The sequence below is a fragment of the Schistocerca americana genome, chromosome X (genome assembly GCF_021461395.2).
Source record: "Schistocerca americana isolate TAMUIC-IGC-003095 chromosome X, iqSchAmer2.1, whole genome shotgun sequence".
Lineage (NCBI taxonomy): Eukaryota > Metazoa > Arthropoda > Insecta > Orthoptera > Acrididae > Schistocerca > Schistocerca americana.
In genome coordinates this window covers 405,583,077-405,602,763 of record NC_060130.1, presented here as the reverse complement: position 1 = coordinate 405,602,763, position 19,687 = coordinate 405,583,077, and the positions used below count along the sequence as shown (strand labels likewise).

The window sequence follows — 19,687 nt, the reverse complement described above, 5'->3', positions numbered from 1 at the left end:
TAATACAAGATAATTTTCTCTAGTAAAAAAGAGCTCTAAAAGAAATACCTTATGAGCTATGGGCACTTGTTCAGTAGAACAGATGTATTTTAAAGTATTGAAGGTGAATAAGTGGTCGCAGCTATTAATGTACGCATTTTAGAGCCCATTGTTGCTAGACTTTTTTTTTTTTTAATGATCGTTCCTGCTATTTCCCTGAATACTGAGCATCCCTCCTGGATATCTTGTATACAGGAAAAATAAAACACAACTAAAGACAAAAGGTGCATATGTGAAACTATTTAGTACACACGAAAATTCAAAATGCAGACAAGCAGAGCAGGAGGGATAGCAAGGGAAGCAGAAAGTACTGTTTTGAGGACTGTGTGAAGCTTAGGAGAGGTAAAATGATAGGCTGTGTTTGATCATTTAAAGTCAAGTGAAGACTGTGTGCCGGATATTTAACAATTTTTTTAAAAGTTACCCAAATGAAGTACACTTCAGTGTATTAGTAGTGGTAATTACAAATTGTACCAGCTAACACCACAAATTTATTTACATTGTTTAATTTGTATGTAAATAGTTACACAAATATTATTAACAAATTGCAACAAACAAATGACCCGCAACAATCTGACACTCAGAATTCTGAAAAAGAAACACAAGAAAACTGAGTGTGCTACTCAACTCAAATATTTTGGAAAACTTGCCTGGAAAAGACTGGTTATGAAATTCAATGCTGTAAAATGGAAACAGCATTTAGACTCAGAGAACATTTCTCAAACGAAATTACATCAGAAAAATACACAAAACTGATACTGCAACACAGTCATCAAACAAGTGTGTGTTCTTGGAGCTACAACATTCATTTCAAGCAGAAAGAAAGACACTGAAGAATCCCAAATACGAGAATGAAGAGTAAAATGGAAAATCTTAGATCCAAATTGCACTGTGACAGAACACGCAGACTAACAGCAAACAGGAAATTAAAAAGTGACCTCAGTACTCATTAGACTTTGTGAGAGAGCATTATGGGGCACTCCACGGAACTCACAAACTTCGAACGTGGTCAGGTGATTGTGTGTCACTTGCGTCATATGTCTGTATGTGAGATTTCCACACTCCTAAACATCCCTACATCCACCATTTCTGATGTGATAGTGAAGTGGAAACGTGAAGGGACATGTACACCACAAAAGCATACAGGCCGACCTCGTCTGTTGACTGACAAGAGACCGCTGACAGTTGAAGAGGGTCGTAATGTGTAATAGGCAGACATCTATCCACACCATCACACAGGAATGCAAACTGTATCAGGATCCACTGCAAGTACTATGACAGTTAGGCAGGAGGTGAGAAAACTTGGATTTCATGGTTGAGCGGCTGCTCATAAGCCACACATCATGCTGGTAAATGCCAAACGACACCTCGCTTGGTATAAGGAGCGTAAACATTGGATGATTGAACAGTGGAAAAACGTGTGGAGTGATGAATCACAATACACAACGTGGCAATCTGATGGCAGGTATGGGTATGGTGAATGCCCGGTGAATGTCATCTGCCAGTGTGTGTAGTGACAACAGTAAAATTCGAAGGTGGTGGTAATTATGGTGTGGTCGTGTTTGTCATGGAGGGGGCTTGCACCCCTGTTGTTTTGCATGGCACTATCACAGCACAGGCCTACATTGATGTTTTAAGCACCTTCTTGCTTCCCACTGTTGAACAGCAATTTAGAGATGGTAATTGCATCTTTCAACACAATCGAGCACCTGTTCATAACGGCCTGTGGCAGAGTGGTTACACGACAGTAACATCCCTGAAATGGACTGGTCTGCATAGAGTCCTGACCTGAATCCTATAGAACACCTTTGGGATGATTTGGAAGCCGACTTCATGCCAGGCCTCACTGACCGACATCAGTACCTCTCCTTAGTGCAGCACTCTGTGAAGAATGGGCTGCCATTCCCCAAGAAACCTTCCACTACCTGAATGAACATATGCCGGCGAGAGTGGAAGCTGTCATCAAGGATAAGGATGAGCCAACACCATATTGAATTACAGCATTACCGATGGAGGGCATCATGAACTTGTAAGTCATTTTCATCCAGGTGTAGTGTATATAACATTTGAATATTTAGAGAAAGCTTTTTAAGATGTTGACAGAAACCACTCATCCAAATTCTGAAGGTGGCAGGGATAAAACACATGGAGCAAGAGGTTATTTACAAATTGTGCGAAAGAGAGATTGCAGTTATGAGAGTCAAAGAACATGGAAGATAAGCATTTGTTGAGAAGGGAGTGAGACAGAGTTGTAGTTTCTCCCCCATGTTATTCAATCTGTACATTGAGCAAGCAGAAAAGGAAATGAAAGAGAAATTTAGAGAGGGAGTTAAAGCTCACAGGGAAGAAAACTCAGATTGTAATTCTGTCAGAGACCACAAACAACTTTAAAGAATGGCTGAATGGAATGCATAGTGACTTGAAATGTAGTTATAAGATGAACATCAGTCAAATAGAACCTGGTAATGCTGAAGGAATTAGTTTAAAAAATGAGACACTAAAAGTAGTAGGGTTTTGCTACTTGGGCAGCAAAACATATGACAATGGCTAGAGTAAAGAGAATATAAATGGCATACTGTCAATAGCAAGAAAAGCATTTCTGAAAAAGAGGAACACTTTAACATCCAATATAATATATTTAGCTGCTAGGAAGTATTTTCTGAATTATTTGTCGGAATGTAGCTTTGTGCAGAAGTGGAACAAGGAAGATAAACAACACAGACAAGAACAGAACAGAAAACTTTTAAACTGTGGTTTTATTGAAGAAAACTGATAGACGTTGTAATGTAATCGACTGTCGGAAATAAGGTTTATCTAAAGCGAAGAGTGCGATACCCAGAGTAAGGAGTTGAAATAATTTCATGGCTGTATTATGTGGCCAGAAAACGTGCTTAATTTATTAATTGAATTATGAATATGTTCTTTCATAATAAATAATGAACTTGTTCAAGATGTGTGTAAGGTCAGTAGGCCAAAGAAGCTAAGAAGCGGGAATATCTGCAACTTCCGGGCAGTTGTTGGCTAGCCTGCCACTTCTCTTTCAGTCTTGGAGGAAGACAGTCGTGCTTTTGTAACCAGTGATGTGTAACAGAATTAGATAATCAATGTTGATAGTAAAAATGTTAAGAAGTGAAAACTTACATGGCAAATAGTGTAGTTCAGAACAAAAAGTTTGAATAAATATAACGTTTAGCAAAAATTATTTCCAATCTGGTGGTGTTTATTTAAACAGAAGCCATGTTTGATGTTGGAATGATCATTTTGCAGACAAAGAAAACGATGAAACCCCCTAGACAAACGAGATCTGCAGTTATTGGGTATGTAATCTTTCAGCAACTACTAACAAATTCCTGCTGAAATTGTGCGGGACTGGACTTATGGTTCCCATTCAAATAGCTTATTGAATGGAAACCAATAACACGTGTGAATGCTGTCCTACCACACTATGCCACCTAAGGTTCTATAAACAATTATTCAGTTATTTAAGAAACCAGTAAGGTAACAACCCATACAATGTGTAGATTGGATAAGTAATGAAGTAGTTTTGAATCGAATTTGGGACAAAATAAATTTATGCCATAATTTAACTAAAAGAAATAATCAGTTGCCAGGATCCATCTGAGACATTAACAAATCGTCAATTTGGTACTGGAGAAAAGTGTTGTGGTTAAAAATTGTAGTGGGGAAACAAATGTTACACTACAGCGAGCCGTTTCAAGTGTATGGAGGTTATAGTAGTTATGTGGATATGAAGAGCATGAAGAGCTGCATCAAACTGGTCTCAGACTGAAAACTAAAAAAACAACACAAAAGGCCCAATGATCAAGTTAATAGACTGCCATCAAATTTTTTCAACAGATAATTAACTATTATTGTGGCTAGCTGTATGGTCGATGATGATGATGATGATGATGATGATGATGATGATGATGACGACGACGATAACATGTTTACAAAAGGAAGTTTACTTGTTATAAATTAAATACAATCATAAACTCCTACTGACCTGGCATTATTCGTGCCTGCACCTACGAGACCCATTGCAAAAATTGAATTGTGAGCAACTTCAGCATCACTATCATGTGAGAATTTACTCAATGTATCAAGAATATTCAATTTTGGATTTGATACAGAGATGAGTCCTAGTGCCAAAGGAACTGCTCTTCTGATCACAGGTTCACAGTACCTCAGCTGAAAGTACAAGATAATCATATTATATGTAAATATACAGATACTATTTATCTTATGTTAAATGTGAAAATATTTTACTTTTAAGCTGAAAGTAATTTAACTCTTCATTAACTATATTGGTTGTTTCATTATTTTAAATACTGCAGGTAGACAAGTCAGTAAATATTATATGATGCTTTTTTTGAGCTCAAAAAACGAATATGCAATAGTTTGGTCAGTTTTGGAAGAAAACTGGTCAAAACAATTGGGGATGAGATAAAATACCACACATTATGTAAGGCCTGATTTTCATTCAGTCTTGTACCATTTGCAGGGAGATACACTTTCACATACAGTATAACACAACAGAATATACAGTTCCACACCACTCTCTACTTCTTGTTTACAGAACTCACAGCTTACAGGACCATTTTTGCACCAGTAAAAAATCTCATTAACATGTTAAAATCTAACTAGAGTCCTCTATTATCGCTTATTGGCATTCCAAACAGCAAACACTGTATCAAACTTGTGAGGCAAATATTCAAAGAAATTATTCCCTTTATTTCAGAGGGAAATTATGCCATTCATCACCAACAGCAATCTCCAGTGATTAAAAATTTACTGATGGCAGTAGTCTAGCTGTAAAATGTCATCCAAAACCAGTTCCATGCATGTTCAAAAGTATTTACTGTAGCTCTTGCAAGCATGCTGGCAAAGGTACTTCTTCCACCATCTCATAACTATTAAGAGTACTATCCTCAAGAAAAGGGCATGTGCTGTTAGTGGCACCACTATAATCAGCACAAAATTTAACTGACCAGTCTCACTGTTTACTGCCTCTTCAAACAAACTGAAAAAGAACCATAACACACGTCTAAAAATAATACTGATAGATAAAAAATATACTTTTAAGTGGTAGCAGGTGAAAACACATAAAGGACATCGAAATGCGTGAGCTTTCAGAGCCAGTGGCTCCTCCTCCTGGTTGAAGTGATGAAAAAAAAGAAAGAGGGATGAAGGAAAAGGACTGGTGAGGTTTAGGAAATGGGAAGAGTTACAGAAAAGTTCCCCAGAACCTCACAGGGACACTTAATGGATGGGATGAGAAGGAAAGACTAGCCATTGTGACCAATTATTCCTCCTTATGTAACCCCACTGTCAGTTTTTGCTGTCATCTATTTTATTCAAATTGTCATCAGTTTTCCAGTTTTTGTGCTAGTTTGTTCATTTATTTATCTGTATCACCCCCTATTAATCAACATCTTGCCCGTATATCTTATCTAGTACAGATTTCCACATACTTAGGTGGGTACATTTTTATTTATGAAGCTTCAAATAACACTTTGTTTAGGTTAACTGCACACTACAAGCACATCTCCCAATCATCCTACACTAGTTTATTTGAAAAGGTTACATCACATTCCTTTCCTTCTCACCACTTACCTTGATTTTACATTGTTCTTTCATGGTTTAGTGTTTTTGTTTGTCACTAACCTGCACTGACTGACTGTTACTGTCGCCTCCTGCAATATTTTACTTTTCATATATAGAAGGCTCCATTTTCTCCAATAACTTCTCCTTTCTGTTTGCCTTGTCTTAGCTTTAGCCTGTTTTCCTGTCTTTTTTACGAACATTGAGAAACATGATTTATTGTAGTAATTTTTTTATTATATTGGTCTACCATATTTTCTGCATACTATAGTATTCCGATTTGTGCAATGTTTTAATTGTTGTGTTGATAATCATGTGTGAAATGTATCTGTTCAGTGTTAGCCATACTGGTTATGTACCCTATTGACAGCTGTCAAAAAGGTTGCACAAATTTTGGTAGTACTGGTAATTATTTATTTTGTATAGAAATGGAAGAAAAATTTGTACTGAATTTTACTATAAGAATGGAATATAGTGCTGCAAAAATTTTAGGAATGTTAAATATTGCTTTTGGTGAGTATGCAATGAATAGAACAAAGGTTTACAAGTGACATAAGTGTTTCAAAGAAGGCCATGAAGAAATCCGAGGATATCGAGTGCCCTTGATGCCGCAGTACACCTTCAACCAATGGTATTGTGGGCAAAATCGAAATAAATTAATATGAATGATCACTGAATCACAATCAAAGAAGTAGCTGATGATGTTAGCATATCAACTGGTACATGTCATAACAATAATGAAAATTCCTGGATGGAGCAATACATAAAATAAGGGAAAGCCAGCTACTCACCTACAGTGGAAATGCATAACAGAAAACAATATTAACACTAGCTTTCAAGTACTAGCTACCAATAGTACACACATTTACACACACAACCACCCAGATATCCAAATCTGCACTCCCTTGCCGTGGCTATCAGAGTGGGCGTTTGGGTGTCTTGTGAGGTTGTGTGAATGTGTCTACTACTGCTAGAAAAAGTGCTAGTGCTTGAAAGCTAGTGTGAATGATGTTTTCTGTTATGTGTATCTACATCGATGTCTACATCTTACATCTATACTCTGCAAACCACCGTGAAGTGCATAGCACAGGGTACATCCCATTGTACCACTTATTAGCGTTTCTTTCTGTTCCATTCTCATACGGAGCATGGGAAGAATGATTGTTCGAATGTCTCTGTGCATGCTATAATTATTCTAATCTTGTCCTCACAATTCCTGCATGAGCAATGCATAGACTGTTGTAGTGTATTCCTACAGTTATCAATTAAAGACCGTTCTTGAAACTTTGTTAGTAGACTTTCTCAGGGTATGAAACTTCCTGGCAGATTAAAACTGTGTGCCAGACCCAGACTCGAACTCGGGACCTTTGACTTTCGCGGGCAAGCACTCTACCAACTGAGCTACCCAAGCACGACTCACGCCCCGTCCTCACAGCTTTACTTCTGCCAATACCTCGTCTCCTACATTACAAACTTAACAGAAGCTCTCCTGTGAACCTTACAGAACTAGCACTCCTGAAAGAAAGGATATTGCAGAGACATGGCTTAGCCACAGCCTGGGGGTGTTTCCAGAATGAGATTTTCACTCTGCAGCGGAGTGTGCGCTGAAAGGTCCCGAGTTCGAGTCTCGGTCCGGCATACAGTTTTAATCTGCCAGGAAGTTTCACATCAGCACACACTCCACTGCACAGTGAAAATCTCATTCTTTCTCAGGGTAGTTTATGTCTATCTTCAAATGGCTGCCAATCCAGTTTCTTCAGCATCTCTCCTATGGGTCAAACAAACCTGTGATCTTTTGCACTACCTCTTTCTGTATATGTGCAATATCCCCATTTGTCCTATTTGGTACAGGTCCTGCACATTTGAACAAATTCTAAAATGGGTTGTACGAGTGATTTGTAACCAATCTCCTTTGCAGACTGAGTGCACTTCCCAGTATTCTACCAATAAACTGAACTCTGCCTCCTATTTTACACACAATTGAGTCTCTGTGATCATTCCATTACATATTCTTATAGTTTTACACCCAGGCACTTGTATCAGTTGGCCGATTCCATTTGTGACTCACTAATATTGTAGTCATAGGATACCACATTTTTTTCATTTTGTCAAGCACACAATTTTACATTTCTAAATACTTAAAGCAAGTTGCCTATTTTTGCATCAGCTTGAAATCTTATCAAGATCTGACTGAATATTTATGCAGCTTCTTTCAAACAATACTTCATTATAGATAACTGCCTCATCTGCAAACAGTCTGAGGTTATGATTAACATTGTCAGCAACGCCATTAATTTACAACATGAACAGCCAAAGGTTTCAACACATTTCCCTGGGGCACACTCAAAGTTACTCCTACATCTTGTGATGGCTCCCCATCCAATATAACATGCTGTCGTCCCCCCCCCCCCCTCCCCCCCCCAAAAAAGTCCTCAATCCAGTCACAAACTTGACTTGACACCCCATAACATCGTATATTGGCAATAAGCATAGGTGTAGTGCTCCATGCTTCGATCCACTACAGGTGAGTGTTGCCTTTCCTTTATTTCAGGTAGGGTGTGCCATGAACTTTTTTGCATGTTTGGGGTACGAAATGTGTGACAGCAAAATTTATTCCGATTTGTTGAGTTTTGAACAAAAACACCAGTTTATCAGGAGCCATTAGATGAAGTAAAAAACTATGCAGAACTACTGAAATGAGGCAAACAGATGATGAAACATGACTCTATGGATATGATGTCTTAACTAAGGATAAGTCATCCCACTGGAAGCCAAGACTGAAAAAACCTTGGTAAGTGGGCTCAAATGTGAAAGTTATGCTCACTACGTTGTTCTATTTTAACAGCACAGTGGACCACGAGTTCTTATCACAAGGTTGAACAATCAATACAGAGTAGTACTTACGAGAGTTCAATGGCGTTTGCTTGAAACAATCTGAAGGGAGGGGGGGAAGAGGGGAGTGTGAGGGGGGGTCACCACCCAGATTTTTGGCGAAATGTTTCATGTGCAACATGATAATGTATGTGCTCACACTTTGTTGTTCCTTTGTAAATTTTTGGCCAAAAATACTACTGAGATGATGTCCCAGACTCCATATTCGACAGACATGGACCTATGTTACTTTTTTCTGTTCCCAAAATCCAGACAGCCTTAAAGGACCATCATTTTACAAACGTATATGAGATTACAAATGCATCACTAAGAGAGGTAAAAGCTATTACAAAGATCAAGTTCTAGAAGTGTTTTATGGATTGGAAAAAATGCTGGTATAAGTGTAGAATACCTCATGGGGACTATTTTGAAAGGGATAACATTGGTGTAGACTAATAAACAAAATTCTTCCCAAAAAACAAAAATTCTGATCTTTTTCCAACACCAGGCTGGGAAGCACCAGACATTTATTTGTTATCAGTTGCATTCCCAGCCATCCCTCAGTCATCATTCTCACGGGGTATGAAAGTGCTTTCCTCAGTCTATATCGACATGTTTTCACCAACACTGTAATTGTTCTAGCCAGTTTAGTCTATTCTAAACTTAATTCTGTAGTTTAACTTACTTGTCTCCTCTATCAATTTCTTTAGGCTGTATATTCCCAACTGTGATAGTTATTAACCCTTTCGCTGCTATTTACATGCATACATGTCCTACTATGCCGTTCTCCAGGTGCTGTGGACATGTATACACATGCCATTTTGGTTCTCTTACAGTGCTATGGATTTCTGTATGCTTCCAGAGCATCTGACTCATGACTGATGTGGACAAGTTACTTCAATATCTTGGTGAATCAAAAAGTTTAAGAGTATTTATCTGACAACATATGTGCCTCATTGTGTGCTATCATCTGCAAGAAACCTTGTTTCCATACCTTGAATCATTTACGAAATATGACGATTGTTATGCCCAAATTATTTGTGATGTGCAAAGAAATGGATGGACACATCGCATGTGACCATCCATCGGATATAAAACCTAATTACTCGAGAATGAAATGAGACATTGTTCTGCCCTCAATTTTAGATGAAATTTCAATATCTTATGTACATTTAATTCATTGCCATGTATGAGCTAAAATCAACCATGCAGTGTGTTTCTACCTCTGAAAACTCTTTAAAATTGCATGCAATATTTTACTGAATTTGATGCGGCGTACTCAGTATGACGGACAATAAAAAGAAATTCAGTTCTTTATAAAGTGAAGATATCAGACCGTAAAATTTCAACTGTTTCCGAAAAATCGGATGATAAGTAATTCATATTGGCTGGTAAGCTCTCTCTCAGCACAGGCACCAGCATTTGGCAAGCAGTACAGTCATAACAGAAGCTGCCATCGGCACAGAATGGAATAGAGCACGTCCATAGCAGCGAAATGTTTAAGATTCTTACCATTACTGCTTTTCATCAAAAGTACATTTAAGCTATTTTATAAAAAAACAACCTTGCTTAATTGTCAAGTGTTTTGACTAGTGTCATTGTAATCACCCTACTGATGGAGTATTTTACAGTGTTAAACTCTCTTGACAGTAGTAGCTTAAAGTGAAGCGTGGAGAAAAAATATTTTATAACAAATAATGTATTTCTATTACACTCACCAAGTGACCAAAAGTTCTGAAAGCCATCTCAGCACCAATTTCTTCACCCATGGCAATTAAAGCGATACCTAGAACAGCAACTGCTTGTCTAGGTGAAAGATCTACTTCATCTTTCTTGTCATCTTTTTTATCCTTTTCTTTTTCTTTCTCCTTGTCCTTATCTTTGTCCTTGTCTTTGTCCTTATCCTTTTCCTTGTCTTTATCTTTCTTATCTTCCTTCTTGTCCTCCTTAAACATACAAATGGACCTATTATTACATATAATACACGATAAACCAAACAAAGAATTCTTTTTCAATATATGAAAAGAAGAATCTTATCCTCAGTGGTGCCAGTATAATCCAGCAAATTAATTTTAATTAATGATATGATTGCATTAATTCAAATTACAAAACATAAGACAGTATGCAAGGTCCAAATTGGAGGCAATTCAGCAGTTCATATAATGAGCTTGACACTGCCAAACCTTTTGTAAATTAGTGGACACCAGTGGTGTGCAGTGTAGAATGTGAACCACTGCTCCATGGAACCGTGTAATTCAGATCAATTGTTTTACACTATTCCTCACCACAAGATGTTTTAGCATAGAGCATGTAACAAAAGTACAGTTTTCAGACTATCTTATTTAATGATTTGGGTGGTCTTATCATAGTTTTCAATGTATTCTATGCTCACGCTATCAGGAATGGTAACTGGTGAGGTCTAAGAAACCAGCTGATGTCAATGTTGTTCATTTAATGGAGCTGGCACTGTTCCAGTTTGATTTTGACTTGCTAAAAGGCACATGTGGATTGAGAAATTCATTCTGCAAACATTTTATAAAGCATGTGTTGTCACTTTGATGTTTATTACTGATATCAGGCACCATCAGTGCAGCCTCAGTAGGCCAAGCTTAAAAACATACCTGTCAGGTTTGAAACTAGTTGGCAAACATTAGTAGTCCAGATGACCTCAGAAGTTAAGTCACATATTGCTCAGAGCCATTGGTAGTCCATCTATTGACAGATTTGTTAATAAATGCTATGTGAAATTTAATAAAGCTGCTGGTTTCTTGTCAACAAAATGAAACTAGGGAAAAAAACATGAATTTATCGGCGAACAGGAGGACATTGGTAAGAGGTAACCAAAATGCACGGACATTCTCTGATTTGTTACAAAAGCATGTATCCAAGAGTTTGTTGTATCTGTAATGAGAAGATATTAAGGCTAAGTGAACTTTCTCAATATCAAAACTTGATCATCTGTACTACATTCCATCAATACATCCATTTTTGTTGTGTTTTTCTAAAGGTGATAATGTAGCAGAGTTTTGGCTGGGTTACATCTTGTAGCAGCATAATTAGTGCACTGACTTAAAGAAGGTTCTGTCTGTGGCAGTTCTTGGCTTTTTATAAGCAATACTGTCACTACAGGACAATTGCTCCTGGGCTTTCATACCACAAACTGGATCTTCGAAGTCAGTGTACTAATTATGTTGCTGCAAGATGTGTGACCCCAACAAAACGTGCAATGTTATTACCTGGGATAAAACATGACCCCAACAAAACGTGCAGCATTATTACCTGGGATAAGATATAACAAAGGTGGATGTATTAACAGAATGTACAAGGTGTACAACTTTGCTTCCGCCATTTTTTACCCAACATTTGTGGCTTTAATGAAACAAATTGGTTACACATGTATCATTCGAAGTATTTACCATCACTGGCCACTACTTTCTCCCATCTTTCAGGCAGTGTACGAATCCTGGTCAAAAGAATTGTTCATCTTCTGAAGCAATCCATAAATCGATCCACTTTGTGACTTCTTCATGAAATCAGAAGTGTTGGTCACCCAGGCCATGCGCCATTGATCAAACAGGTGATGATAGGCAGAGGGAGCAATGTCTGGAGAATACGGCGGGTGGGGTAGGACTTCCCATTTTAATGTTTCCAAGTAAATTTTGACCTTTTTTGCAATGTGGGGTCAAGCGTTGTCGTGCTGCAAAATCACTATCGTGCCTCGCGCTGTATTGTGGCCATTTGTCTTTTAATGCTCTGCTCAAATGCATTAATTGCATTTGATAATGAGCACCTGCGATTGTTTCACTTGGTTTTAATACCTCATAGTACACGATGCCGAGCTGGTCCCACCAAATGCAGAGCATGATCTTGGAGCCGTGAATATTCAGTATGGCCCTCGAAGTGGAAGCATGGCCGGGATATCCCCATGGTTTTTTGCATTTAGAGTTTTCGTAATGAACCCATTTTTCGTCCCTGGTCACAATGCGATGCAGAAATCCCTTCCATTTTTGCCTCTGAAGCAACTGTTCACAAACACACAAATGCTGTTCAATGTCTCTTGGTTTCAGCTCACACAGGACCCAAGTACCTTCTTTCTGAATCATGCCTGTAGCCTTGAGACATTTTGAAATTGCTTGCTGTGTCACTCCCACTAATCATGCCAATTCTTCTTGAGTCTGACGCGAGTCTTCACTTGGCAATGTCTCCAATTATGCATCTTCGAAAACATTCTCTCTTCCGCCACTATGCCGGTCTACGACGTTAAAATCACCGTTCTTGAAGCGCTGAAACCACTCACGACACGTTCTTTCACTAATAACGTCCTTACCGTATGTACTTGAGAACATTCGATGAGACTCACCCGTGACATTTTCAATCAAGAACAACTTTATGATGCAGACACAAATCGACTAATGTTTGAATGAGGTTATGTTGACCGAGGTCCAAGCTAACTGCCTGACATCTGTGATCTGTTTCTTTCGACCGCTACTTACTGCTGTCGTCACCTATCAGCAAACAGCGGAAGCAAAGTTGTACACCTTGTGGTACAGCCAGTGATCAGATTTTTATGTTGTACAAGTTAACTCAGTATCATCACTAAATTCTCATTACATTCTAAATGCTTACATTTTGTTGCAACCATTTGTTTGGACATGAGGATTAATAAATCAAACAAACAAAAGCTCAATGCCACAGGCATTAATTTTAGTATCAGTTGTTTCTTACACTGCGAGCCCAAAATGACTCCCTTCCAAGGCAACAATACAAGGAATCCATTTTCCATGTTCCATTCAACTATTTTGAACACTGTCAATAAAGGTTTCTAACAAAGTTAGTTACAGCCAGATGCAGTTCTATATTGTATTTCACTTTAAAGTAAGTATGTTTGTTTGAATAACAGTCCATGTTGTCAGTCTCAGATGTAGCTAGTGCTACAGAAACAATATCAAGTTGTTGTCAACTTTATGAGCAAAGTAACAGTTGTAATAAGGGATTCATTGAGTAGTCATCCCAATACATTCCTGGAATACTGGCAATTCAGAAATCATTTTTGTAAGAATGTTTTCATAGTGAATTTCAATTATTGAATCAACGGATTAGTTTATGGTGATGGAATACACCCCAGGATACTTAGCATTGTGTTAGCTGAAAGTACTGCTGCAATCATATTGTAGGTTAAGTTACCTATCTGAAATCCCACAATTTATAATTTTTAAGGCTCTCCTGACAAAATCATAAGTAGAGACTATTTTGTTACACTAATGGCACATGGTATACATGTCACTGACTGGAGGCCAATTTTGATCTTAGTTTGTAAAATAAACCCTGTTCACATATTTGATATGTTGTATGATACTAAACCTGGGCCAACCAAGTGAGGTTCAGAGTTGATCAAAGTTAGCAAGACACGCATTTGGCAAAATGGCTAAATCAGATCTTGACATGATTATTGTGCTTCAGTCACATATGTTATTGAAGGTTGTGTGTTGTAAAAAAGTACCAGTAACTTCTCAAACTTCTTCAGAAAACTACTCCACAGCTGAAAAACACCAAAATTGACAGATATTCTTAAAGTAAATCGAAAAAAGCAACATGATTCTCAGCATTTAAGGCTCCTGAACACAGAACACTGCCCACCACAGTGACCCAGAACACTAAGAAAACAGGAAGTACTGTTAAAACATAGTGTTGTGGTAATTCAGTTTACAAGCAATATCATAGAGGATACATTGTTTGACAGCTTATAATTCATGACCATGGCATTGACCATTAGGTGATGCAGTCATTTTGACTGCAAACGTAACTGTGGCATCAAGTCAGGCTTTCAAAAGTTTGCTGAGCATGATGAACATATACATATTACAGACCATTAGTCATAAACTTAGAAGTCTTTCTGTGTGGACAAAAGCTTCAATAGTTTGTAGTCAATTTTCTTCAAAACTAAAGAACCTACTGATACAGAGAGCACACAGGAATACATCTGCACCATCTTCTTAGGTAAAGCTGTCATCAAACCAAATGACGTTGGTCAGCCACACTGATTTACTGAGTATGGTCCTTCTGGAGACTGTAAACCGGCGATATCCAGGAATTCTGCACACATACGGAGCTCGTGCATGTGTGCAACTCTCTCGTCTGACTGCATGATTCCCCACTATCACCCACACTGTCCGAGTGGGACGGTGTGGCAATCACAAATGTGCTGCTTGGGCAGCAGATCAGTCGTACAAGGGTCAAAGATCAACTTGCATATGGCTTGGTTTCATATTACGGTGTATTAGGAAATTAAAAAAATCTGAAATTATGAACAACACTTCACAAAGAGAAGTATTTTAAAGTTACTGACTGTTGGTACAAGAGAATACACCTACAACAATAAAAGGTAAATTTGGGTTTGCAACTGTATTACAGCAGTAATATTGTGCGAGCCAAAAATCTGAAATTATGAACAACACTTCACAAAGAGAAGTATTTTAAAGTTACTGACTGTTGGTACAAGAGAATACACCTACAACAATAAAAAGTAAATTTGGGTTTGCAACTGTATTACAGCAGTAATATTGTGCGAGCCACAGTGTTCCATGTAAAATTCTTACAACATTTAAGCTGATATACAGATAGGCAAGCTGATATATAAAAATACAGGCAAAAAGAAAGTCTCCATAGAGGACCATCAGGGATGGAATAAATGATCATAACTACATGTGAAAGAAACAAATTTTACTGCCTAGAACTTCCCTGCTGACACTGCCATGATTACAGTTCTCAACAAAATATGTCACAAACCAAACAAAATTTTCATCATTATTTAATTATTTTTGGTTCTCTGTAGGCATAATAAAATTTAAATCTGATACAAACTGTCAGCACACAAGCATGCAAAAGCAGTTTCACAGATTTTTGTGATTCAGGTTCCCATGCAATCATGACTTCTTTAGTTTTGTTATAGAAAAAAACCTTTCACACACCGTACATTGTTCCAATCATGGAGATTACTTCTACAGTTCATCATTGAAAAATGGAAGCTCTTCCTGAGGAAAACCTTTGTAGAACTCCTGGACAGTCTTTACATAGAAGAATTTGTATTTTACACAGGAATTACACTGCAGATTGATCAGTTCCATCTGAAAACAGACTGGGGCACTTTCAACTGATGCGGAACACAGTCTTGAAAAATTCTCAAAAACAGATGCAATATTGGCAGTGTTCTGAAAACTACTTGAAAATTTTTCCTGTCTTTCTTCCAATGGCAAAATGAATTGTTCAAAATTATCATTTTCTTTCACACCAGATAGCTTATAGGGAAATGGTTGGTATTCTTTGTGGAAGTGCCCCTTCCACAATATAATTTTCTTTTTAAATACATCCACTTTTCCTATTAAAGCAGATATTTGTTGCTTCTCATCTTGCGATGTCTTACTGAGGGCATTAAAATGTAAAATCAAATCAACTAAAAACACAAGGTCTGCAGTCCATTCTGTATCATCTACTTTTTGTTCCTGCATTCCTATTTTGTTCATAAATTGAACAAGGGCAGGCCTTAAATTGAAAAATAGTTTGAGGCCTGCACCCCAACTTAATCAGCATACTTCACAGTACTAAATAATGTCTAAATATTCTTTGTTCAATGCCATCAAAAACTGTTGTAACTGAGGGTGTAATAATCCACATGACTTTGTGAAATTTGCTATTTGGACCACCAGCTTCACGACATGCTCCATCACTGCAAATTTAGCAAAAACTGTTTCTTGATGAGGAAACAATGAATGCTGTACAAACTGTCTGGTTATCATAGCAGTTTTTTACACAACAATGTTACAAGCCCATTCACTGCCCCTTGCACTGCTGGTGCTCCATCAGTGGTAACTGAGACCATCACGTTCCAATTCAGGCCAACGGTTTTAATTGCCCCTTGAACTGTTATCAGCAAGTTGATCCCTCTCATATATTTTATTGGTACCAAATCTAACAGTTTTCCTGTCACCTGCAAATCGCACTACACTTCACAAACATAAATCGCAAGCTACGCTGTATCTGAAATGTCAGTCAACTCGTCCAAAGCAATCTAGAGTGCAATGAACATGTTGGTATTATCAACAGAGTGCCTGTAGACATTCATTCACTGCCCTGACAGCTATGCGGTGAGTTATTGTTTGTCGTGAAAGACTAATTTCAGAAAACTTCTGTACCTCCAACAGCATCACGAGTTCTGCTGTCTCAACAATGAACTCTTTAATAAACCTACATGTGCTGCAAGCTTTATGTGATCTGGCGATTTTGAGTGCTATTTTGTAGCTTGCTTTTAATTATGGTCCATTTTAGTTGGTTGCCGGCTAAAATAAGAAGCTATAGGACAGATAGTAAACACACTGGATTTCTCCAAGCAAATGCATACAAATACAAACAGCACAAAACATTTATTTTCACCATTTACTGATGTCGAGATCGGCTCACCGTGCAGCACTGCAGCTTTTTACGTGCACCAACTTGTTTGCTCTTTCACCACCAACTAAATCTTTAAATTCCTTTGTGCATAATGTTGTAATGCTGTTTCTATAGCAAAATTACAGTGCCCGGCAATTCTGCAGCTGCATAATAGACACTGAGAATTTTCATCCTTCTCTTCAAAACATTAACACTCATTTTTAAATGCTTGTGACAATAGGTCACCAGAGTGTCTCTTTTGAGTTTACGTGGCATTGTAACACTCACTGTACTTCTAGACTTCCTTTACACCACAAGCAAATAGTAAGGAATAAACAGCGCTGGCACTATGAAAAATACCACACCATATACTGGAAGAAACAGAGCTGCATCACACTGCTACATGAAATGCCGTGCTGTCCCAAGTAGTTCTGAGAAGGACCAAGCAAAGCTGAGACGGACTTAAGAAAGTCAAGATGTCTGAGTAGTGGAGAGGCGGGCGGAGGCAAACTTGCTTTGCATCACGTATGTGTGCAGTTTTGCATGTGTTGGTCAACCCTGTGGTTTCCTTGGTCCTTGTAACAGACTTACTCCAACTTGGCCTCACCGTCCTTCCCCAGACCCCTTCCCAAGAACACATACCTCACAACAAAAGAAAGGACAGCCATTCACATCAAAACAGACCAGTTTAATCATTCTTCCTGCAGACAACGGCTACACCACTGTCATGATGATTTGTAGAAATTACCTGACAGGAGGCTTATGCCAACTGACTCCTCCACCTACAAGCTCTGCTATAGTAATCCTGTCCCAGATGTTCAACATAACCTCCAATCCCTGTTGAAATCCTCAGGCCCATCCCAAAATCTCTCTCCTGAATCTATCTCCCTCTTCACTCTCAATAACACCTTGCACAACCACGTCTACATGCTCCCCAAAATCCACAAACCTAACAGTCCTGTATGCCCCATTGTAGTTGCTCCCACTGAAAGAATTTCCACTCCTGTCGACCAACATCTCAACCAATTGCCTGAACCCTAGCCTCTCACATCAAAGATAATAACCACTACCTTCACCAACTCTTGACCTTCCCGCCCCTTTGCCGCATGGGTTCCTACTCGCCATTGTCAAGGCCACCTCAATAACCTCCCACTGACCCTAAAAATAAGCTACAAAGGATTATCCCCATCACCCAGTAGCATCCTGGACTGGAGCAACTGAACCATATTTTCACCAGGGCTTTGATTATCTATCATCATGCCTGGAAATGAGGGAGAGAACCCAAGATCCTTTCCACCCCCCTCCTGCCCCCTAATGTGTATTACATCTCCCACTTGACAAACACATCACCCTTGTCCATTGCTGAGCCACTCCCATTCCCAACTCCTTGCAACAGCGGTATGCAAGATTCACCCCCCTCTCACCCCCTAAGGTGTATTACATCTCCCACTCGACATACACCTCATCCTTGTCCATTGCTGAGCCACTCCCATTCCCAACCCCTTGCAACAGCGGTATGCAAGACTCAGCCACCCAGCACTTCCTACTCCAGCCCTGTCACAGGCTTATTCTATCCCACCAGAGGCAGGGCCACCTGAGATAGCAGCTAAGTCATATACCAACTCTGCTGAGATTAGTGCACAGCTTTTTATGTCAGTATGACAACCAATCGTCTACTCACTAGAACGAAGGGCCACCATCAAACTATCCATGAACAAAGTTGACCATTCAGTGGCACACCTTGCTGAGCACATCATGCTTGAGTTCGATAGTTGCTTCACAACCCATGCCATCTGGATCCTTCCCTGAAATTTCCAGGCAGATTAAAACTGTCAGCCAAATGGAGACTCCGAACTCGGGACATTCGCCTTTCATGGGCAAGTGCTCTACCAACTGAGCTACCCAAGCATGACTTAAGACCCATCCTCACAGCTTTAATTCCACCAGTACCTCATCTCCTACCTTCCGAACTTCACAGAAGCTCTCCTGTGAATCTCGCAGAACTAGCACTCCTGGAAGAAAGGATACTATGGAGGCATGGCTTAACCACAGCCTGAGGATTGTTTCCAGAATGAATTTCCACTCTGCAGTGGAGCATGTGTTGACTTGAAACTTCCCAGCAAACGAGTACCGGCCTGACAAACAGTTTTAATCTGCCAGGAAGTTTCAAATCAGTACATAATCCACAGCACAGTGAAAATTTATTCTGGTTAAAACGTGCTTGATTCTTTTATATATTTCTTTCAACCATCAACTAGAATGGGCTAAAATATAGGATGTTGATCAGTTGTTTGAACTGTGGAAGATTTCATAATCTCTCTCTCTCTCTCTCTCTCTCTCTCTCTCTCTCTCTCTCTCTCTCTCACACACACACACACACACACACACACACACACACACACACACTACATTTAAGGAAGCGTTGCTGTTTAATTGCCTCTAGACTTTAGAACCCACTTGGGTATGAAAATATTTACCAGTTAGATGGAAAAGTGTGTCACAAAGCCGTTAAATTCTTTTTATCTCCTGCTGGAATTAACTCTTGGCATACTGGAATCTGAGGCACTCACTGTTTCCCAGATGGTATCCAAGCTCATTCAGCAATGTTGTGCTGATATTGCTGATAACAGACATACCTCAACACATTCTTCACTTCTGTAATCCTAGTGGCCTCAACCTCTGTTAATACATTGTCCCAACACCCTCTACCCAATGGTTTCCCCTTCCTCTGTCCTGTCACCCCTTCCCA

The 19,687-nt window shown here is 38.9% G+C and overlaps 1 protein-coding gene across 2 annotated transcripts in view; it reads right to left on the bottom strand.

Annotated features, from left to right (window-relative positions):
* The window catches only part of LOC124554926 (26S proteasome non-ATPase regulatory subunit 2), a 124,946-nt gene that overhangs the window by 18,736 nt on the left and 86,523 nt on the right, over positions 1-19,687 (bottom strand). Inside the window, exons 12-13 of one of the 2 annotated variants that reach the window (XM_047128618.1) lie at positions 10,233-10,460; positions 4,046-4,230 (exon numbers count right to left, since the gene is read on the bottom strand). In XM_047128618.1, coding sequence (XP_046984574.1) covers positions 4,046-4,230; positions 10,233-10,460 — 413 coding nt within the window. The remainder of the gene's footprint in view (positions 1-4,045; positions 4,231-10,232; positions 10,461-19,687) is intronic. The other variant, XM_047128619.1, reaches the window with a different exon arrangement.